A 23541-nucleotide genomic window follows, 5' to 3' on the forward strand; every position below is an offset into this window, starting at 1 on the left:
CCTCAGCTTCAGCTTCCAGCTCCATCACTTACTTGGAAGCTTTACTTAACTTCTCATTGTAAGACTGTTTCCTCATCTTAAAGAATGATAACAGTAAAATATATGGTGGCAAAGGTTAGATGTGATTAAGCCTGTGATGTGCTTAATGAGTAATAAGTACATGGCCAGAAATAAGTGTATGGTATGTAATAAGCATGAACTGCTGTTGTTACTGGCATCAACAGCATTTATTGCTGCCTTTTCCACAATAAATTAGGTAAACAGTGATCCCAGTGTTCCATTATGATGAAAGTTTAGAAATATGAAGTCTTAACTATTTACAAATGAGTTGCTGAGGACAGGTGGAGGATGGACACGTGAAAACATAGAGATGGACTGAATTTCAGTTTAACAACAGAAATGGTAAGCACCTTATGGGAGATGTATAAACTGGAAAGAGTTCCAAGCCAAATCAAGAAAAACCTTGAAAGCCAAAGTTTCTATCATAAATCTTCCTTGACCCTCTTTGTCACTTTTGAGTCCTTTCCCATAAAGAGTGGCTGCAGGAAGACACACAGCACCCCAGCTCTTGTATCCAATTTAACCCCCAAAATAAGAACAGAGGCCTTTGAATTTCGCTGCAGAAAAAAGAAAAAAAAAAATGAAAGTGTTAGTCGCTCCATCATGTTCGATACTGCAACGCCATGGACAGTAGCCCACCAGGCTCCTCTGTCTATAGAATTCTCCAGACAAGAATACTGGAGTGGGTTCCTGTTCAGTTCAGTTACTCAGTTGTGTCCGACTCTTTGCGACCCTGTGGACTGCAGCCTGTCAGGCTCCGCTGTCCATGGAATTTTTTCAGGCAAGAATACTGGTTTGAGTTGCCATTTCCTCCTCTAAGGACTAGAGTAGGTAACCATTTCTTTCTCCAGGAGATCTTCCTGACCCAGGGATAGAACCCTGGTCTCCTGCATTGCAGGTAGATTTTTTACCATCTGAACGACCAGGGAAGCAGATCACACCTGTAAAACAGGAAGGAGGACTCAAATGACACATTGAAGAAGTTACCACCTGTTGATATATTCTGTAAAACTTTTAGTTGTTATATCTATCATTCCCATTTCTCCTTCTTAGATATGAACCCCTGAAAAATATTTCTTTTGATTCAATACATTTGGATTCAACACTCTACCTGGAACCAGGGCTTTAAAATAAACAAGCTGCCATGGCAGCCTTTGGGGAACTCCCTGTGTAATTGGGAAGACAGCTGCAAACACAGATGATGACAGCACAATGTGGCATTGTTGTGAGAAAGCTGTGCCATACCAGAGGGCTGGCCTACTCAGCCTTCTGCTGTTTCCTTTACTTTCTTTAGGGGGACACTCACCAAATCACACCCCTTCTCCATACTCCTTCCCTGCTCCAGTGAGAGGCCACAGAACTCCTTTTTCATCAGGGACCCTCTACTAAAGCTCCAATTAGGAAAGAATTGGAGATTATTCATGGTCCCACTAGTTCTCAGGAAACTTCAAGAATATATCATTTCAACTTTAGTGAGCTCCTTTGTGATTAAACAAAATAGGATATGTCCTTCACTGGATAATTCAGGGGCAGGAAAAGTGAATCAAGAAGACTTAGTCTTGTCTGCTACTCTATTTTCAATATCTCTTTCACACATATGAATAAATGAGGGGATGAAACACAGATATTCAGTAGAGTGCCAGAATAGATGGAGGAGTAAAGCTTTAACTATGTATCCTCGTTAATAAAAAGCATAGTATTTTAGTGTGCCATCTGGATAATGAAGCTTCAAAAATATTTCGTTAGTATTTGACTTATGAATCATTTTAAATGTGTTGTTTACTTTGTTAATATCTTCAATTAAGTCAACTGAAAAGAATGTAACCTTCCTTTGATGCTGAGGGTCACATCATACCCAGCTCTCACCACCCAATGCTAAAATGGAGTAAAATGCTCAGTGACTGAAAGGTCTGGAAGATTGTGTGCCCTGATATTAAGTGACCCTAGTGAAGTCGTGAAGTCGCTCAGTCATGTCCGATTCTTTGCGACCCCATGGACTGTAGCCTATCACGCTCCTCCGTCAATGGGATTTTCCAGGCAAGAGTGCTGGAGTGGGTTGCCATTTCCTTCTCCGGGGGATATTCCCGACCCAGGAATCGAACCCGGGTCTCCTGCACTGCAGGCAGACGCTTTACCGTCTGAGCCATTGGCTACTTTTTCTGTGTTTTGTCATTTTCCTCCTGCTGTTACCAGCTGGCACTTTTTCCTTTCACCTTCTACTCACCACACCCCATATTCACTACTGCAGCCTCACGGACTCCCTGCCTAGTTTCTAGCTCACCACATCCCAAGTACAGTTAGTAAAATACAGTTAGATACACAATACACAAATACAATTAGTGAAATGGCACCTGTTAGTTCTGCAGGTAGACTTCAACAGTTGTAGAGTACCTGTGTTTCCATAGTTGCATACCACATGTTCTGACGCTTCCTTATTTTTGGCTATATTGTGGGCAGTTAAAGTTATCAGATAAAAATTTTTCTGGATAATAAGGCATTCCGTAATGGAGCTGGTTCATTGAAACAGCAGCAGGATTGATAAAGTGCTTTGGTTTGCCTGATTAGTTTATATTCAGTGACAAATATGTCACATCTAATGAGTAAATACCTGTCACGTTAAAAAGCCTAGAATTCAGTTCTATCTGCACACACAGGAAACAAAAAGTCTTAAGAGTGATAGTAAAATTATATTAAAGAAAACCGTGACAAAATTGTACTCATAGACAAATAGCTCCTGTGTGGCTGGTAAGGAGATTATGGGATACACTGTAATGAACAATTAATGACTCCTTTCCCAGGGAGATAAGAGTAGCAGAAAGAGAGGATATCTTCTCATCCTTTAGCTTTCCTGGCTGGCTTTGATTTGAATGAATCTTGTTGAAGCAATTGTGATTTTAATTTCCTGTTCACAATGACCTAAGTATAGTACCTCTATGGCTCTGCCCTCATTGTGTGGCTAAAATTTTCTAACTGTAGTGCTCAGTTGACATGTTAGAGGACCTTCCTCAGTGGCCCCACACACACACATGGGTATTCACACACTATTGATAGAAGGTAGGGATCATACAGAAGAGAAACTATGACCCAGCTTCATGAGAACATATTCTAGCTCTCATGTGTTTTTTTTCCCTCTGCAAGTGCTTGACAGTCTATTTGCTGTGCTATGGCTACAAACTGGTTGTATCAGACATGTTCCCAGGAATTAATATGGGGAAGTCCTTTAACAAAATTGTAGTGCTGAGCCAGAGAGAAAAATTAAAGACACATACATGATTGACTATCTAAAGGAAACAGTGTTCTATTCTCACATTCTCTTTGGCATCGTAAGCATATAGTATTCCATGTAAGTATATATTTTTCTAATCTTGGCCAGAAAAGTCAGTCATGTTTCTAAGGATTATTCCCTGACAAAACCCTGCAAAAGCGCAACAAAACAGTGGAACAGTAAGACCTCTAATCAGTTCTTTCCTTCTCTGCCCTAAACTGGTCCTTAGCATTTCTTCCTACTCTTACTTGCTTTTTTTGGATAACTATTTTCCTGCTATTTCTAATTGTTTCACCTCTGTATCTCTATGCTTCCTTTGCCTTCTTTTTCACAGTGAAATATCAATACATTTGACATAAATCTTTCCTCTTTTGCTTAGATTTTTGGGTTTTCAAATAAGAAATTCTACCACCTATAGTTCGTTGAATGCCAAAAACTTTAGTTGCCTACCTGCCCATGGTACACTGACATGAAAAACCTAAAAATTGTCATATTTAAACAAAAACGAAGCTATATGAAGACACTTCTAGACTTCTAAGTTTTTACACACATTCACATACCAAGTTACTTCAGTCATGTCTGACTCTTTGCTGCCCTATAGACTATAGCCTGTTAGGCTCCTTTGTCCATGGGGTTCTCCAGGCAAAAATACTGGAGTGGGTTGCCATATCCTCCTCCAGGGGATCTTCCTGACCCAGGGATTGAACACTCATCTCTTATGTCTCCTGCATTGGTAGGGAGGTTCTTTACTACTAGTGCCACCTGAGAAGCCACACACACACACACACACACACACACATACACACTCATAGGCATGTACAGGAGATTAGGCCTGAAGTGGGGTTTTGGCTGATTTCTCTTTGTAATTGCCACAATTCTCTTCTAAGCCAAGATAATATCCATTTTTAAACTAATGTTTACATATGCCCATGCACAGAGAATGAGACAGATATATTATCTAGCAGGTTTTTTTTTTTAATTTATAACAAAGTTACATATTGCCTTCTTCCTCTCTTTTTTCCCGTCTATTGTCTTGAAATGGAAGTCTTTCATTAAATAGTGATGACTCCATTCCTCATCTATGTCCTCCCTTTGTTTCTGGCTCCTTCACTCTTTCTGTCTGCATGGTGTTTCCAGACATAGGAAGCTGTTTCCCCACAAGCAATCCTTCAGCTATGAGCCATCATTCAGGAAACAAAGCAAATTAAGGTGGAAAGCTCTGTTTCCATTCCTCAAGTATTTTCATTCCATGAGAAGAGTCTTTGATGAAACCTATGGCTGCATTTTTTGTCTCAATATCAATCTGAGTATCAAACTAATATTCCAAGTACAATGGAATCTACTAACCCGGTGGCTCAGGTGATGTTTATTTTAAAAAAGAAATAAAAATTACATGTTAAAGCCTGTTTTCTGTGGCAAATTTATTTCACTCCACCTATGATTCTGGATGTAAACTGTTTCTACAATATATGATCTGTCCTCCCAAAATAAGGACATAATGCTCAGACTGAAGATCATAGCTCTGGTCATTATGAGTTCACAGAGGAGACAGAAAAATAAAGGAAATCAAACTCAGCCATAGTGTTTCTTGACCTTCTAAGAATTAAAAATACATATGAGATAGGTATATCATAAGCTAGAATCATGTTTACTATTGTGGATTTCATTGTTATGCATGAATTTTAATATAGTTGCTTTGTTTAGAAGAAAAGAATCTTTCTGAGGGATTAAAATATAAATAATCATAGTAATAATAGCAACAATAGCATTAATAGTAATATATACCAACCTTGTGCACTTTCTGTATACAAGTCACTTATTTAAACCTTTTACCTATATTAGCCCATTTAATCCTGTAACAGCCCTCTGAGAGAGGCACTATTATCTGCATTTTAATAGAGAAAAACATAATAGTAACATTAACATGAATGAAGAGTGTTTAGATTAATGGTAAGTAAAATTTACATGAAGAATTTGGAAGTGAGAAAAAGTGAGAACTGCATTTCAAAGTTTTCATAAAAGTTTAACATAAATTGTGTGAGATCATCCAACTCATTCTCCTTAGGATCAATGTGCCTACAGAGGAGGGAACAAGAAAGACCAGATGCAGAAGAAGAAAGATGGACACATAGATGCACCACAGATATACTACAAGAATTACTATGAAAGGGGTGCAAGCCCTCAAAACTCAAAGAAAGTAAAACTTTCCATATTATTATTTTTAAACTACACACAGGTGGGAGGAGTAATCCTCCACTGCCAATTTATGTTAAAGGAATAAAGGAAATTTATTTAAAGGAAAAAAGGCCTTGGACCCAGTACAGAAATAGCTTTTCAGATATATATTTACAAAAAAAAGGAAAACTACAACATATCCTTCTGGGTCACTAGTCCCCAATTTGGAATAAAAGTTTTGTTTTGTTTTTTTTTCTAATTTGATAAATTTTATTTGGAAATTGCAAAAAGAAAAGAAAATAGATTTGAAAGTTATAAAAGCTGAATTTCTTGTCCACACACACAAGTGAAAAACTGAGGAGCTACTCATTTGATTACAGTAAGAAAATACAGCATGTGGTTGTGTGATTTTTCCCCCCTTTGACTATTATCGTCTGCTTCCTTCATACTAAATATGAGTCTATAAGGATCATTGATTGTGGTGCACAGATGAGATTCCTGAGCTTGTCTTCAGATAATTATGTCTGTCTTCATGAGTCAGCCAGAATCCCAGAGACCCACAAGGAGAAAACCTCAGGAGTCTACTTCATGCTTTTAAGAAGAAATTCTCAATGAAAGATGTTAATTATTGAAAATAGTGGTCACTGCAGCCACATTTTGTTTAATTTATTGACATAATTAATACTTATTTTAGATAGAATTACTTGACCTCTTCAATTGAAATTTCTTTCTACTTTCTTTGATTATGTGTTATGGGTCAAAAATCTCATTGTCTCTATGGAATAGAATGATTAATAAAGTAAAAGAAATTTATAAAGGGCAAATAAAAATACATCAATAAGAGCTAAATACCTTTGAACATGAAAATGTAGTTTAAAATGCAAATTTTAGGAACCTTATTTTCTCTGTAGCACTTAGGGGAAAAAATGGTACATTTCAAACACTACTGGAATCTATTGTTTTTAATAAAAAATTTTACTTAAGTTTTCCTTTCATTAAGCATTCCTATTAAAGAAAGCATTTAAGTTTTCAAATTTAAGTATACTTAAGAGTTGAACCTTATTTCATTAGTTTTGTTGTTTTAGAGAAGCAGATAAATCTGAGAAAGGAGCTGGGAGTAGACGAGGATGTTACCGATAAGCTTGTTCTCGTTTGATTAGTTAAGCATCAAAAGATATCCGGAGAGTGATTTGGGGCAACTGAGTCAGACCCACATGCAAATATGAGATGATTAAATGAAAATGCAGGCAGCAGCGGCCGGGAGCATCACCCGGTGAGAGATAACAGGGCGGCTCTCTAATTGGCTCCCAGCAAGCGCGCAGGATGACGGATTTCAGTTGTGGTATTGCTGGGCCTGCTCTCCCCAGCACCATTATCTCAGAGTGACACTTCCATTACTCTGAGCGGAGAAAGATGAACGTCACCTGTCAGGGGCTGGTTAATTGTGTTGCTAGATGTATGTTGCCAGGGCGCAGGTTGGACATTTATGAACATAACTGCTTCCTCTGATGTCCGCCATCCTTCAGGGATCGATATGGCTCTTACAGTAAGCGCGTAATTGAGTGAAGGCACTTACCACCGAGGGGCTGAAGACGAGCCCACTGTGTGAGCTTCATTGTCCATACATTTACCATAAATGAGCTGATATTTGCCATTTATTGTGTGCAGCATTGTGGAAATGGAAACTAATGCGCCACTTTCATTTGTTTTCTAGATAAATGGGGAAGACGTCCAGGATCGCGAGGCGGCGGTGGCCCAGCTGTCTAGCGATGAGTGCAGGAGAATCCTGCTGCTGGTCGCAAGGCCAGAGAGTCAGGTCAGAATACAGAGCAAAAGCCTTGGGCTGAACCGTAGGTTCATTGTCTGCTATTCCACATCAGATCAGTGCCACAGTTATTTGTAAAACCAGGCACACAAAATAGAATCCAGTCATCATTCCCAATTTGCCAACCTTATTAAAACAGTTATAAGACTCCTTAATACTGCTCCACATAAAGGCAGCTAAACAACTTATTTTTTAAAAGAAACACAAAATTGAATAATTACTCTCTCCTTCCACTTGCCAGTTATTTAAAATTAATTCATAAATGAAAAATGATTGACTTTATGTGATATTTAATTCTGTGTGCATCCCTGCTTTAGGTTGTCATCTAAAAATACTTAATTGGCATATTAAGGTATCTTAAAAGAATCTCTAATGAGAGAAACATTAGCATATCTTGCTATCAACTCAAATCTTTTTAGAGTGCCTTTATCAGATGAAAGACATTAGGTAGCATGATGTGGTTCCACATATAGTAGATGAATTTTTTCCAAGGTTAGCATGACAGACACATCTGTCTGGCCAAAACCAAAAACTGATAGCTTCTAAGGAATTTTTTTATATCTTTACAGAGGGAGATGTCATGAAAGTAAAGGAGAGGTAATGGTGGAAGAAAAGTACTATCGGTACTTCTTTTTATGTCCTTTTTATCCCCCACCGCAATGCAGAAAGGACCTTACATTGTCACCATTCTATCCTTCTGTCAGTAGTTTGAGTGAAGTTGGTTATATCACCATTTGTCTTTTAGGTTATTGATCTGATATTTTTCAGACTCAGTAACTACATCCTATCTATAAATTACATTGAGTAAGTGTATTTCAGTGTCAGACTGAATCCTGACTCGAATATAGTGGTTATAAAAGATCACCCTTTCCGCATATATTTCCTTTATGCCCTTGACCATTCTAAATGGTTCCCATAAAGCCTTCCATAGCCCAGGGCAGACTGAAGTTGCACACCTGAGGTCCTGGGAGTGGGGTTGGACAGGCTGCAACTGGCTGGGCTGCCTATGTGAGAGTGAATTATTAAAATACGTATGAAATTGCACTAATTACCTGGACATTTGGCAAACCAGTTAATCTCAATGACCCCATTTTCTTGAAAAAGAATAAAGAGGCTAAAAATACATATTAGTGAAATTAATGGTAAATTGAAAAGAGCTGAATAGTCACCCTTTGTAGAAAAGATACTTTGACTTTATCCTGTGGTTTCCCTGCCCTTTCCATATAACTTCTAGACAACCTCATTAATTTAGAATTAAAGCATTTCCTTTACTATGCCATGTAACAGCTGTAATGTACTGTGGAAAGAATAGAAGTTAATAACATAAGACCAGATCCTGTTAATCTTTGATAGCATAAATATTCTCAGTAGAACCAGTGGTGTTTTTGAATAACTGACTATACTCCTAACCCAAGAGTTCATGTTGGAGGATGAATTTTCAAACAATACTTTCCACAATTGATAAAAGATGGTCATCTGACTCTGAAGGATACCATCCTGTCTGACAAAAGTAAGATCTTCCTTAGCCCCTTGATCCTGAAGAAGTCATAATGATACTGGAATGGAGCTGATTGCCTTTAGAAAATCAGATTTCTAGAAAAATAAGGAAAGAAAATGCATTGTAACACCATACTTAAAAATGTAATTTAAGCATTACATGCTATAAGGTGGCAAACGTAACACAAAACAAAACTTGTATTTATGTAACCATATTTTCCCATCAGTTTCAATATGTTTCATTATTGCATTTTTGTGCGTATATTTTATTTAGGAAGAGTAGAAGTTTATGTGTCGTTTTTCTAGCCTTTTAAAAATAATGTTTCAAATAGTCTCAGAAATGATCTACAGAGTTGCTGGGGGCAGTATTGTGCAACCATGCAATATTTTAAAATTACTCATTTCTTCCATTCCCTGTCAACGTCAACTTACTTTCATTTTCTGCCCATTTTCTTCCTTGGACCATTAAAGATATTACTGTTTTGCTCTATTCCTCTTGGGACACTGGATGAGAACAGGCTCTTACAAGAACTGTAGAGAACTTTTGAGACAGTGCAGGTTGTTCCTTTCTTTGAGATACCACATGTGATCCTCTGCGGTGCAGACAGATCCCCTTGTATAATTATGACTATGCTCAGCTCCAGGGAAAAGTTGGTCTGCCAGAGCACTGGACTCAGACTGCCATATTTATGCCAGTCTGCCACATTATGGGAAATGTGACAGGGAAAGGTGAGCCAGAAGAATCTCTCCTGACTTAGTGTGTTGTGTATCCCTCCAGCCTAGAGGGACACCTTATCAAAGCAGACGGACACTAACTACCCATGGCAACTCAGGGATCTGTGGGTTAGATAACAAGATAAGGGTTATAGGGAACTGTTAATTTCTATCATTTGTTCTCTTTGTCTTCCCCACCCCTTCATTTCAGTTTCAAAAGATTCTGTTCTATCATTCACTATATCAATGTTGGCAAATATTTTGTTTTGACCTGATTAAAGAAACATTCCTTGGTATGCTTATAAAAAACAAACAGTTCTAGCTTTAAGTAATTTCTTTTGGAGTCTGGCATTTGCAACTTCATGAAACTTAAAAGGGATTAAAAAAATATAAAACTTGAACAATTATGAATTGAACTGAATTTAAATTTTTAGCCAGCTTAATTTTCATAGCTCATCTGCATATCAAAGTCACTGGGGTGGAACTTGGTCAAGTTATTCAGGCCAAATTGAAATAAATGAGGATGAATAAATGCATTGATGCTTTTGGCCCAGGCAAGTTTGAGATAATTTAAGGTCTAGGTAGACTTCAGTAAATAAAAAAGAAACCTAAGATTGCCTTCTTTTAATGAATATGATGCATATACACTAATGCCTCTTCTGATGCAATTTAATGTTTTCTCAGGGATTCCCAGGTGACTCAGTGATAAATAAAAAAAATCTATCTACCAATGCAGAAGACATGGGAGATCCCTTGGAGGAGGGCATGGCAACCCATTCCAGTATTCTTGCCTGGAAAATCCCATGGATAGAGAAGCCTGGCAGGCTACAGTCCGTGGGGGTCACAAAGAGCTGGACACAACTGAGCATGCAGACAGGTTTATTTGTGTTTACGTTTTAGAAGTTCAGCTCTCTTAAAGACAAGCTTATTTTATGTGTTTGCTTGGTGCTTAAGCATTAGTCTGGTAGTGAAAACATCTCCCTCTCTTGTTAATTTTGACTCACTAGAAAACTGCTGTTCCATTGTAACACAGAGTAAAGAAGAACTTTGACAATTATTCAGTTAATTCAATCAGTATAGACAGCTAATTTATGTAATCCGGCTCCAAAATAGTGACCCACTCCAGTACTCTTGCCTGGAAAATCCCATGGATGGAGGAGCCTGGTAGGCTGCAGTCCATGGGGTCGCACAGAGTCGGACACGACTGAAGCAACTCAGCAGCAGCAGCAGCTCCAAAAACCCACTTTGAGGCAAATTATCTGTATTGACTGTCAACACTTATCATATTAACAAGATAACCACGAGTTTTCCACTTCCCTTTGTATTAAGAAGCCAAAAGGATTTGCTTGGTTTAGTTTGTGTAAGACTCCCACAAGAATACCTGCCTTCAGCACCCACAGACAAAACCCTGCATGCTTCACACTGCTCCCTCACCCTTATATGCAACATGTAAGCTCTTTTTCCTTGGAACTGGATCTGAGAAATGAATCACAATAGTTATACCATAGCGTCACTTTGTTTTTGAGAATAACTTGGAATTTTCCTTTTTTTCAGATAAAATAAATGTGGGTATTTGTGGCAAGGAGCCATCTTGTTAACTTGAAAGTCATCCACCTCAAAATCAAAAACAGAGTGAGAGTAGCTCGTGCGTGCGTGTGTGTGTGTGTGTGTGTGTGTGTGTGTGTGTTGAGAGGGGCACTTTGTGTGGAGTTGCTTTGAGGTTGTTGCTAAGGAAAAAGGCCCTATTGTCTCATAGCCCTATTAGTACCACTGCAGTTCTTTAGCACGGGGACTGTTGGAGGTAATGAGCATGACAGCTGTGGATTATGCAGCATGATTTTCATACATTTTGAAAGACAGTAATGTTCTGTGCTGTGAGATCTACTCAGTTACGAGAGAAAATCTGTAGTTCTGTTTTAGGAAAAGATAAAAAGCATAAGAGCCCAATTTTTTGTTACCACCTTTTCTTCCTTCTGAGAGGTGAACTATAGGAGGCTGGTATTTTGAAGAGAATCATTATGATAAAAGGAACTAGTCAGGCATCACCATTTAAGTTTACCCTATTTTAGCATGAGTCCTCACTAACAGAATATAATGTACTAATGTATTCTTATGTAGGTGGATGAAGGCTGGCTGGAAGATGAAAGGAATGAATTATTAGAGGAGTTAAACTTGGCGATGTTGGAAGAACAGCATAATGAAGTGATGCAGCGCACTGCTGATGAGGTGGAGCAGGTAGGACCACGATCTGAACTCCATCATTGGAAATGATGCTATTCTTCCTTAAATGCATAATCTTAAATGAAATTTTTTTTTTAAAAATCAAAAAGTTTTAGTGAACATCTCTGTGATGGTAATTTCTGAAGGCAAAAGATCACCTCAAATGAAGCAGAGGAAATACATTTTTTCTATTAAGACTATTTTTAGTTTGGGAAGCTTAGGGACCATTATGGAGGGCACAGTAGGCTTCAGGTGCTGACTCAGGTACTGTTCAATGTAATTCAGAAATTTAATAGTAAAAATATATTTTGCCTCTCAGTACACCAGCCGGAGATAAACTATATCTCATGAAGTAACCCCTCCTCCCCAAAAAGTAATTTTTTTTAATTTTAAAATATCAATGTAGATATTTGAATATCTACTTGAGGAAGATGATGACATGATTAAGCCACTGATCTTATTTGGATATTTGGTATCATGATTACACTGAATTACAAGTAGTTAGACGAGATTATTGACATCATTTTGCCTTAAGGTCACATATTCATTCAACAAAAAATTCTGAGCCCCTGATATACTTCAAGTACCACATTTGATCCTGAGAATACAAACAAAATGAGCAAAATTTAATGCATAACTGGTGAATAATCAAAGTGTAGTTTGTGGCAAACTGAGCCTTAGGAATCTTTTCATTTTTGTTTTCATTGTTTTTTACTAGATAAAATTAAGATCAATATAGCCTAGATTTTTTATGTCAGATTCATGTCATTCATTTCCCTGATATAATTGTATTAACACTTCTGCTCTCTATCTGCTGATGGTTTAATTATCATCCTATTCTCAACATTAATTGTTAACTCACCGTAAAAGATTATTATTTTAAAAAGTCCTGACAGTTAGGCTTAGGAACATAAAACACAAACATCCTATCACTTTACCAAACTGAATGATGAGATACGGTGACACGCTGACATCCCATAACAGAGGGGTGTGTGTGTGTGTGTGTGTGTGCATACACTAATAATTAGGTTGCAAACTACAGTTGACAGAACCATGTGTGCTCACCATGGGTACTCAGTGGCCACCTCACAAACAGTAGTTCATGCTCAAAAGCAATGCTGCTACTATAGTGATTGCTTTTCAATATGAAGAGGACAGATTGAAATTTTTATGTATGACTTCAACACTGGCCACAAATAAAGATATTTTTTGGTGGCAGCTGCTGGTTATGAGCAAGAAAGTCCTTGCTCCAGGCTTTTTCTCTCTTAGAGACAAAATGTGACCTGATACAGATTTGACAGGAGGATGTTGGAATAAAGAAAGAAGGGAGAAATCCTTTCCAGGTGAAGTGATATGGTGTCAGATGCTGCCTACTCATCAGACGTAATACAAATGCTAGGTCTTTTTAGGTAACACAAGGTGTCCCTGAGGTTAGATTTTCACTGTGTAGAAATTTTTCTTCACCATAAGACTGAAAAATGATGAGAAATACAGAAACCTTTAAAAGTCCTTTGCCCTTATAAACAATAATACTACTTTAGAAATGTCTTGGTAGAAACATTGCCTGTCACTATGATAATTCCATAGGGAAATGATAAATTATAGAGTAGCATTATATCAGAAACCAGGAATTTTAGTTTTGAGAATAGAAAACTCTTTTTATTTTCACATGTGCTCATAAACCAGTAACGAAAGAGAAATGCAATTTAAAATTTCATATCCATATATAAAAGCTAAAATATACATCCATCTGAAAGTTTCACCTTACATGCTCTCCTTGGTCCTGTGACTGCTGTTGACACACATTTTGTGAACAAATTTGTCTATCATTTATACTCCATAAGAAAAATATCACCTTCTTGTATTTTTCAGCTTACTCTTACACAGGAGAAAATATAAGTATTGTGGTATACAAACTAAACTGTCCAATATCAGTAATACCCTCTGGGGATTTTATAGGGATTCCTTGGTGGCTCAGATGGTAAGGAATCTGCCTGCAATGTGGGAGATCCGGGTTTGATCCCTGGGTTGGGAAGATTCACCGGAGAAGGAAATGGCGACACACTCCAATATTTTTGCCTGGGGGTTTTATGGTACAGTGTGCAAATGTTACCACATTTGATGTCGCTGTCACCTTATAGCAAGGAATATAGAGATTTATCAAGTTTTCTTTCTATTGTTAGTTACAATTACTTATGTATGTTCGCTCACTAAGTCGCATCAGTTATATCCTACTCTGTGCAACCCTGTGGACTGAAGCCTGCCAGGCTCCTCTGTCCATGGGATTCTCCAGACAAGAATACTGAAGTGGGTGGCCATGCCCTCCTCCAGGGGAGCTTCCTGACCCATGGATCAAAGCCACATCTCTTACATCTAGCTGCATTGGCAAGCGGCTTCTTTACCACTAGTGCCTTATGTATAACATTCTTTTTTATCAATAAGACATTTTAAATCAATCATAGTATGTTCTCAACAAATAAGGAAAAATATTTTATGGAAATATTGAGAATCCTGGAACTAGCATGATACATGGTCATGTTCTCCCTCCAATTCATTATGTTTTTTCTGCCATTACTTGATTGAAAGAAAACAACAATTATCTGACACTTTCAAACCTGTCTTACTTTTTATCACCTATCCTTTCTTTCTTTGACACTAACAGGCTTAATTATATCTAATTATATAATTTCCTGCTAAAGGGAAAAATGTATATATGTATAAAAGTGAGTAAATTTAGACATAAGGAGAAAACGATCTAGAAATTGTATTTGTAGACTTTTATAAGAGAAGTGATAGAATAAAGAGTAGCTTTACGCTATTCACGGAGAAACAACTAGATGTGCGTCTCCCTAGGGCAGTGACAGTTAACTGCTCTGCATGAAAAGCCAAAAATTGCCAGGGAGTGAAGTTCACATATATATTTACTTACATATCTGTTTTTTGACATTATGCCCTTGTCTGGCAATCAGTGCTGCTCAGATTTTAGGGGAACCATCATTTTACTTTCAGTAGAATAAAACTCACTTCTGGGGGGAATTACTGGCTAAGAGTAGAAAAATCTTTTAAAGTAACCCAATGAGTCCTAAGACATCACTGTTGCTCTTGAGCAACATGATATGGAGATGCCTTGAAGTCAAAGTACATGTATGCAAGAATATAGCACCTTGGATGTAAAGAAATCCTGTCCATGGAAGATGGCACTGGCCTCCTAGACTTCCTGCCTAAGAAGTTACATCCACCTGGGACTAAGTTTCCTTATCTATGGATGGAAGGTCTTGGGCTCCTGTACTTATTCCTGAGATGTTGTGATATTTCATTTATTATCATCAGTGTATTACTAGATCCAATGAAGTTTCTTTTGAACTTGAGAAAAGTTCATGAAGAAAAGAAATAGTAACATGTGATGTGGCTTCTGAACTCCAGATCTTCATTGCTGAAGACTGTTTTGGGATTCTTTCTTACTCATCCTTTTGTATGTTATCGCCTCAGAAACTCATAAAGTCACCTCATTTATACAACTTCACTCCAGTTTCTCAACTAAAAGAGAGCCTAAGACAAGAATCACTTATTTTAAATCACTCATTTAATTTTAATTTAATTATTTTAATGTGCCCTGTTTTATTTATCTTCAAGTGAGTAGCATAGCCATATTCAAGCAGCTTTTGCTTTCTTTTAGAGCAAAAAAAAAAAAAAAGACTGCCATCAGCCAATTGCCTTTATTCGTAAAACAGTTATGGATACTAAAATTAGGGTAGCTTTATAGGAGCTGAACTTTTGCCAAAAGCATTGTTTTTTCAAACAAGTTTTCAACGACTGATTTTCAAAATAATTAACTTTCTTTCTTCTCTTAATTTTATTTTCCTAGCCAAAAAAACAAGAAGAAGAAGAAGGCACAACAGATACGGCAACATCCTCATCCAATAACCATGAGAAGGACAGTGGAGTGGGGCGCACAGATGAAAGCTTGCGGAATGACGAGAGCTCAGAGCAGGAGAATGCAACCGAGGATCCCAATGGCACATCTCTGAAAAGCAAAAGAGAGCTGGGGCAGAGCCAAGACACCCTGGGAAGCGTTGAACTTCAGTGCAATGAGAGTTTTGTGTCTGGTGAATACATTGACTCAGACTGTATTGGCAACCAAGATGAGGAGTGTGAAAGATTTCGGCAGCTCTTGGAGCTCAAATGCAAGATAAGGAAGCATGGGGAGTATGACCTGTATTACTCAAGCAGCACAATAGAATGCAATCAGGGAGGACGAGAGGGAGTGGAGCATGAACTACAGTTGCTTAATGAAGAACTGAGAAACATTGAACTTGAGTGCCAAACTATCATGCAGACTCACAGGCTCCAGAAAGTGACAGACCAGTATGGAGATATCTGGGCATTGCATGATGGAGGATTCCGAAGTTATAATACCAGCATAGATACCCAGAGGGGGAAACTAGATGACATCCTTGAACACCCAGAAAAGTCAGACAAAGACAGTTCGAGTGCTTACAACACAGCTGAAAGTTGCAGAAGCACTCCACTCACTGTGGACCGTTCCCCTGACAGTTCCCTTCCAAGAGTGATCAGCCTCACCAATAAGAAAAATCTGAGAAGCACAATGGCAGCCAACCAGTCCTCTTCTGGACAGAACACTAAAGAGTCAACCTGCACCAAAGCCAAAACCTCTGAACAAGGCTGTGTCATTGAAGGCAAAGAGAAGACTTCAGAAAGCAGCAAGCTTTCTGATCCAGAGAAGACCAGCAGTGAACACATCCCTTATCTCTCTCCTTACCACAGCTCCTCCTATAGATATGCAAACATCCCAGCACATGCTAGGCATTATCAAAGCTACATGCAGTTAATTCAACAGAAGTCCGCAGTCGAGTACGCTCAGAGTCAGCTCAGCTTGGTGAGCGTGTGCAAGGAGTCTCAGAAGTGCTCAGAACCCAAGATGGAATGGAAGGTGAAAATCAGGAGCGACGGGACGCGGTACATCACCAAGAGGCCCGTGCGGGACCGCATTCTAAAGGAGCGTGCCTTAAAGATCAAGGAGGAGCGGAGTGGCATGACCACGGACGATGACACCATGAGCGAGATGAAGATGGGGCGCTACTGGAGCAAAGAGGAGAGGAAACAGCACTTGGTGCGGGCCAAGGAGCAGCGGCGCCGCCGCGAGTTCATGATGCGGAGCCGGCTGGAGTGTCTCAAGGAGAGTCCGCAGAGCGGCAGTGAGGGCAAGAAGGAGGTCAACATCATTGAACTGAGTCACAAAAAGATGATGAAGAAAAGAAACAAGAAAATTTTGGACAACTGGATGACAATCCAAGAACTGATGACCCATGGGGCCAAGTCCCCTGATGGTACACAAGTTCCTAATGCCTTTTTGTCTGTCACCACAGTATGACCCAATGGATGGAATGCAGCTGATTTTCAGAGGGTGCTACCAGTTTGGGTAGAGGATGCTTGCCTCGTTCAATGTGGCATTTTTATATATATTTTGTGACTCTTTACAGTTTAAATTTTTTGTAAGCAAAAATACCTGCTAATTTTTCATTTGTTTTTCATATATCGGTACTTCTTTTTGGCTGAGATTTCTTTCTTTGACTTGTGATATATTCATACTACTCATTTATATATAAAAACAAGCAAAAGGAAAGAAAACAAAAAAACTTGCACAAAAATACTGAGGAGCCAATTAATTTCCTATTTTAATGTACCTATTATAGATCTGGATTTATTTCTGTAGTTTGCTTATTTTCAACTTTAATAACAACTCAATGCCAAAATATTTCTATGCTTGCTTCTTGACTAATACATATAAAATCAAACCTGATGGTAAATCATGTGCCACATCTTGTTTTACACATAAAAATCACCTCTTTTTAACATCCTGTTGTACATTTAACACATAAATGGCCATTATCTTTGTCTCAGTAAAGTGTAGGTGGACAATCTTCCTGTGGTATGTAGTGACACTGTTTATGTAGTTAGATAGTTGTGGTAATTGTGACGATAAAAGAGAAATAAATTATTGATTACCCCTGAGAAAAGCTATCAAGGAGTGTTCTATTTCCATTGTTCCCTGTGGTTACCAGATATAAATTAGTTATATATGTATACTCTTTAGAAGACTCCTAATTGTGAATTCTAAAATGTGTACATTTTCTATCCCATTTTTTCAATAAATTGTCCTGAAATACTTCCCATAGATCATTGTGTCCCATATTCTTACCAAGATTAAGTTATGTAGAGCATCTAAGAGTTGCTGTCTAAGCATTCAGTAATCATGAGTTCATGCTCTCCTTGACTGCTACCCATGTAAAGAAAATCCAAGAACAATTTAAGGGATGGTATGGAGACAGAGGATCAGTAAGTAGCTGAGACTGTTTGTAAGGACAGCTCAAACTGCCATAACGACATACTATAGGCTGTGTGGCTTAAATAACAGGAATTTCTCATAGTTCTTGAGGCAGGAAACTCAACATCAAGGCACCAACCAATTCAGCTCCTGATGAGGGCTCTCTTCCTGTTTTGTAAATGGCCTCCTTGCTTTGTCCTCACAAGGTAGAGAAAGAGAGGAAGCTGTTTGGTGTAACTTCTTTTAAGGACACTAATCCCATCATGAGGGTCTCGCCCTCATGACCTCATTTACCACCCAAAGGCCCCATTTTCAGCTACCATCACATTAGGACTTAGAGCTTCAGCATATGGATTTGTCAGGGGAGAGGTAGTTCAGATCACAGCACCATGAGCATTTGTTTAGTTCATCTTTTGGAAAGAGGTTCTTGGAAACTATCTTTTCAATAATTTTCAGCCTACTCAATTACAGATGCCTTGTTAAAAAGTGAGATTGTTAGATTATCTGATAGGATATTTGAGTCTAGCTTTTCATCATACACATATCAACTATATCATATATCAATCATGATGCCTTCAAAGTGAAAGACCAGACAAATGTGTGTGTGAATTTAATCAAATTTTCATTCAACCCAAGAGACTGTTGTAACATAACAGAGACACAACATCTAAACATCTTTGAAGCTACTTTCCTGTTTAAAAACCTATAATGGCTCCTTGCTATCTCTTAAATCAAACTCTGATGCCCCAGCCTTATTTTCAAAGTTCTCCACTAACTTGCCCACCTTGCCTCCTGTGCCTCCTCTTTAGGTTTTCTCTGAGTTGTTCTGGCTTCCGAGCAGCCTGCCCATTTTCACTGAAGTTATCTAATGTTATTTACCCATCTGGAGTTTCTGTGCCAAATCCTACACCTCTCTTAGAGAGTAATCACATGTACATTTTCTCTTTGGAGCCTGTTTTGATGATCTGGGTTTTCTCTGCATTTTGACATACACTATGATGCACTTGCAGTTTATGTTACCTTGAAGATTTTATCCTTCCATTATTTGGATCACATACACAGAACTTATTGTCTCCCTGTACAGATCTAAAGTTCATGGAGTCTGGCGCTTGAGTCACCTTCTTTGTAAATCTCTCATAGAATGTCATTTAAACAATAACGAATGCTAGTTAAGTTATTTTATTCACTTATCTCACGTATTGGTCCTTTTGTTACTATTTTCCTTACTCGTCTACCCGTCTGAGTTCTTACCTTTTAAAGGGCTATTACGTAGATGGAAAGAAATAAATCTTATTTACATATAATAAAAAGCTGGTCTCAAAAATTTTAAGATAGTAATAGCAACTTAAGTCAATTGAAAATTTCATCACTGCTAACTTTAATCCAATCAATAAAACTACTCAGTGTACCTAGAGCTAAATTTTGATCAGACGGTTTTAAATAAGAATGCCTCTCTGTCTTAAAAACCCAGTTTCTTCCTGGTCTAATGACTATGGTTATTGTTTATCCTCTTGATACAACTCGGTTTAAATATTCATTGAATTCAAATTACTCCTATAGATAAATGAGTTTGGAACCAATATGTAGATATTTTCCAGAAGAAATATGTACACATCTTACAGAATGCAGTGTTTCCAAAGTTACCAGCTTAATTTTATTTTTATTAAGGCCAAGTGTGCTTTCCAATTTTTTAAAACTGTGATGTTAGTGTTTTTCATGTCTGTGTTTATACAGTTCTACAAATTGAGAAATGTCTTTTTCAAAAATCAGTGAAAATCTGAGAAGTGTTACGTTTTATCTTTCTACATAACATATCTTTGTGCTAAGCATGTTTTTTTTCTAGTAAATGAATAATAAACCTGCTGCTCAACAAAGAAAAATAATTGACTATATGTGAAATATTTTATTTTAGTTCAAAAGACGTATGTGAATGTGAAGAGGAAAAAATACTTTACTTGGGCTTACCTTTGAAATTCCATATTTTCTATTGACAGAAATTGGTGTTAGGATCCATAGGTGAATGACCTAAGGAGGGGAAATAATGTATTCTCTATGGGCGTTTCTTCACTGTGTGTCATGAAGAAGGCTATTGTCACCACGTTATTTTGTGCAGACTGGCCCTTTAGGAGCACACAGCATGGCTTCCTCTAACATAACCTTTCCATAACTACATATTGATTTAATCCATGCCTTGCTGCTGTGTCTAAATCTTCCATCTAAACATATTTTTATGCCTCCAATGAGCTGTTACTCTCAACTTCAAATTATTTTGTGATGGTGCCACTATTTGCTGGTCTGTCACACTTATCGCCTGAGTCTTCTGGAATTTCTGTTTTACCTCATAAGTGACAAAGCAGTGTGAATTTTCTTTTCTAAATATGTCAGGTTGTCTTCAATACCCTTACCCAGTCATCTTTTGGTATATACTGTCTCCGTCTCCTGCCTAATTACCTCGACAAATCTGGATTTTTTCTCCCTGGACACTTTTCCCAGTCTCCCTAACTTGTGGCAGCAACACTGGGCCTCCTAAATATTACTTTCCTCACTTTGCTTGAATATCTTCAGAAATCTTTTCCTGAGTATAGGATAAAATCTGAATGCCTGAGATATTCATCAAGGACTTTATATAATTTAACCTCAACTTTTTTTTCTGTTTGATCTCACACTTCTCTCCAGAAAGAATTTCTAACTCAGACCTCAAGAAATCTGTGTCTTACAGAGTGGTGGTAGCTTAGTCACTAAGCTGTGTCCAACTTTTGCCACCCCATGGACTGTATCCTGCCAGGCTCCTCTGTCCATGGAATTTTCCAGGCAAGAACACTAGAGTGGGTTGCCGTTTCCTACTCCAGGGGACCTTCCTGACCCAGGGATCAAAGTCACATCTCTTGTGTCTCCTGCATTGGCAAGTGGATTCTTTACCAACTGTACCACTTGGGAAGATGCACCTTCATATCAATATTCTTCCAACTTTAGTTAAAATTTAATGAAATTTTATTTTTTATTGATTTGTACTCTGCTATTTAGTTCATTTCCATTATTTTTATTTGTATGAATAGTCATGGATTGGCATGATATAATTCATAGTAGCACAATAATAATTATTAAATAATTTCTATTAATTTTCAATGAATTGAATACTGCAATAGGTTCACTGACAAATTCACTTATTAAAAAATAAAGTAAAAAAAATATTCCCAGAAAATTATTTTCCACTTACCTGAAGTCTATGTTCTCTTTCCAGTTTCTCATCATTATTTTCCAAAATATAAATATTTGGAACTTTATTAAAAAGATTTAAAATCTAGGTAAAACAAACCATTTGCTTCTGTAAACATGCATGAAGCAGCTTCAGAATTTCGATGAATAATGACAACAGGAAACCACTGACAAGACAATTGACCAAATCAGTCCTTATTAATAAAAGAATATTTTGAGTTTTTTTTTTTTTTTAATTCTCTTTTATTTCCATCTTCCACTCAAGTATGCTACCTTTTTCAACAGGACTGGTTTATACTGGAACAGGTTTATAAGGAGTCTCCTTGTAGAACTGAGTTAATGGTCCCATGAAGCTATTTGAGGATGTTTTGTGTTACTTCTAATGTCCCACTATGCTTCTGCTTTAGTCAGACAGGACTCCCCACAGTTTGTCTAACATGCCTCTCTTATTTTCAAGGCCACTCTGCATGTGGTGTTCTGCATGTCAAATAAACCCTCTCCTTTCTCTTTGTCAACATTTTGCCATCTCTCCAGGGGATTTTCCCTAACTCTTGCTAACAGCCTCTCATTTCTGAACACTCATAGAAGGTACTGTCTTATCACTCCCTTGGCTTTCCACCCAATAGTGTCTAATATTTTTTCCATAATGTTTCTCTTATGATTCAAGTTTGTTGCACAGTTAGTAATCATTGCCACACAGATCCTTCTGGAATTTCTTCTGTTTCACCAAAAAACAGCTGCTCAGGATTTTGAGTGCCTTGCATGTTTTACATGCCCTAGTCAACTGTTGTGTTGCAACAAGTACTGCTCCTGAGTTCACTGGCCAATTATAAATTAGGGTCCCATTTATTACTCAGTATCCTACTTCCCAGCTCTGCCCTTTACTAGGTTCATATTCTTAATAAAGTTGGTTACGCTTGCTGCTGCTCATTAGAGGGAGATAATTATAGCCTTTTTCATAAATTGGGAATCAACTGAGCTAATACATATAAAGAAGCTAGATGAGTGTGGGCACAGAGTGGGCGTTCAATAGATATTAGAGCTTATTTTTATTTTCTGATGAGTTGTTGTTCAGTATTTTAGGCCTATCTGACTCTTTGAGACCCCATGAATTGCAACAGATCAGGCTCTACTGTCCTTCATTATTTCCCTGAGTTTGCTTGAACTCATGTCTACTGAGTAGGTGATGCCATCCAACCATCTCATCTTCTGTCACCCCTTTCTCCTCTTGTCCTTAATCTTCCCCCACATCAGGGTCTTTTCCAAAGAGTTGGCTCTTCATATCAGGTAGCCAGAATATTGGCTCTTCAGCTACAGCTGAAGTGCTAGATATTCAATTCTAAAATATGTTTGAATAAACAATTTAATAAACCATATACTTATTCAGCTTTACCTCTTTGATGGTGATAAGAACAGATTAGATGAGATCCAACTTCTCAACACATCTTGGAAAATCTGTGAAATACTCTGTGAAGCAAATTGTAATCAAATATTTCCAGAAACTAGCCCTACCCTGATGTTCTCATTATGGTAGGATCAGTGAGTATAGTATAGATTTCTATTTTTTTCCACTTTATTTAGCCCTACTTCATTATTGAAACAGAATGTTAATCAGAAAATCAATCAAATGGAGAACACAAAACAATAGAAATGGACAAAACAGTCAAAAGAAGGAAACATATTTGGAGCCTACAATGTTCACTGTGTTAAATACTTTACATGGATCATTAGTAAACTTCTTGACTTAGGAAGATGAAATGTGAATATGTGAAAAGTAACCTAACTTTACAGAGCAGTCAGTGTAGAGTGAGAAACACAAGAAGTTTAAGGGGAATGGAAAGTTACGGGTAATGCCACCTTTGAAAAGCCTTCCCTGGTCTCACAGCCTTGAGACTCAAGTAATGGTTCACCCTAAGGATCAGTCCAGTTCACTTCAGTTCACTCGCTCAGTCATGTCTGACTATTTGCGACCCCATGAGTCACAGAACGCCAGGCCTCCCTGTCCATCACCAACTCCCAGAGTTCACTCAGACTCACAACCATCGAGTCAGTGATGCCATCCAGCCATCTCAACCTCGGTCATCCTCTTCTCCTCCTGCCCCCAATCCCTCCCAGCATCAGAGTCTTTTCCAATGAGTCAACTCTTCACATGAGGTGGCCAAAGTACTGGAGTTTCAGCTTTAGCATCATTCCTTCCAAAGAAATCCCAGGGCTGATCTCCTT

At 38.0% G+C, this 23541-nt stretch overlaps 1 protein-coding gene across 1 annotated transcript in view; it reads left to right on the plus strand.

The window, feature by feature from the left end:
* Window positions 1–19971, plus strand: part of PDZRN4 (PDZ domain containing ring finger 4) — a 432600-nt gene extending 412629 nt beyond the window's left edge. Inside the window, 3 exon segments of the mRNA XM_027542592.1 lie at window positions 7215–7316; window positions 11655–11771; window positions 15622–19971. Of these exon segments, the coding sequence (XP_027398393.1) occupies window positions 7215–7316; window positions 11655–11771; window positions 15622–17148 (1746 nt within the window). The 3' untranslated portion in view covers window positions 17149–19971.
* Window positions 19972–23541: the final 3570 nt, after the last annotated feature.

The sequence above is a fragment of the Bos indicus x Bos taurus genome, chromosome 5 (assembly GCF_003369695.1).
Source record: "Bos indicus x Bos taurus breed Angus x Brahman F1 hybrid chromosome 5, Bos_hybrid_MaternalHap_v2.0, whole genome shotgun sequence".
Lineage (NCBI taxonomy): Eukaryota > Metazoa > Chordata > Mammalia > Artiodactyla > Bovidae > Bos > Bos indicus x Bos taurus.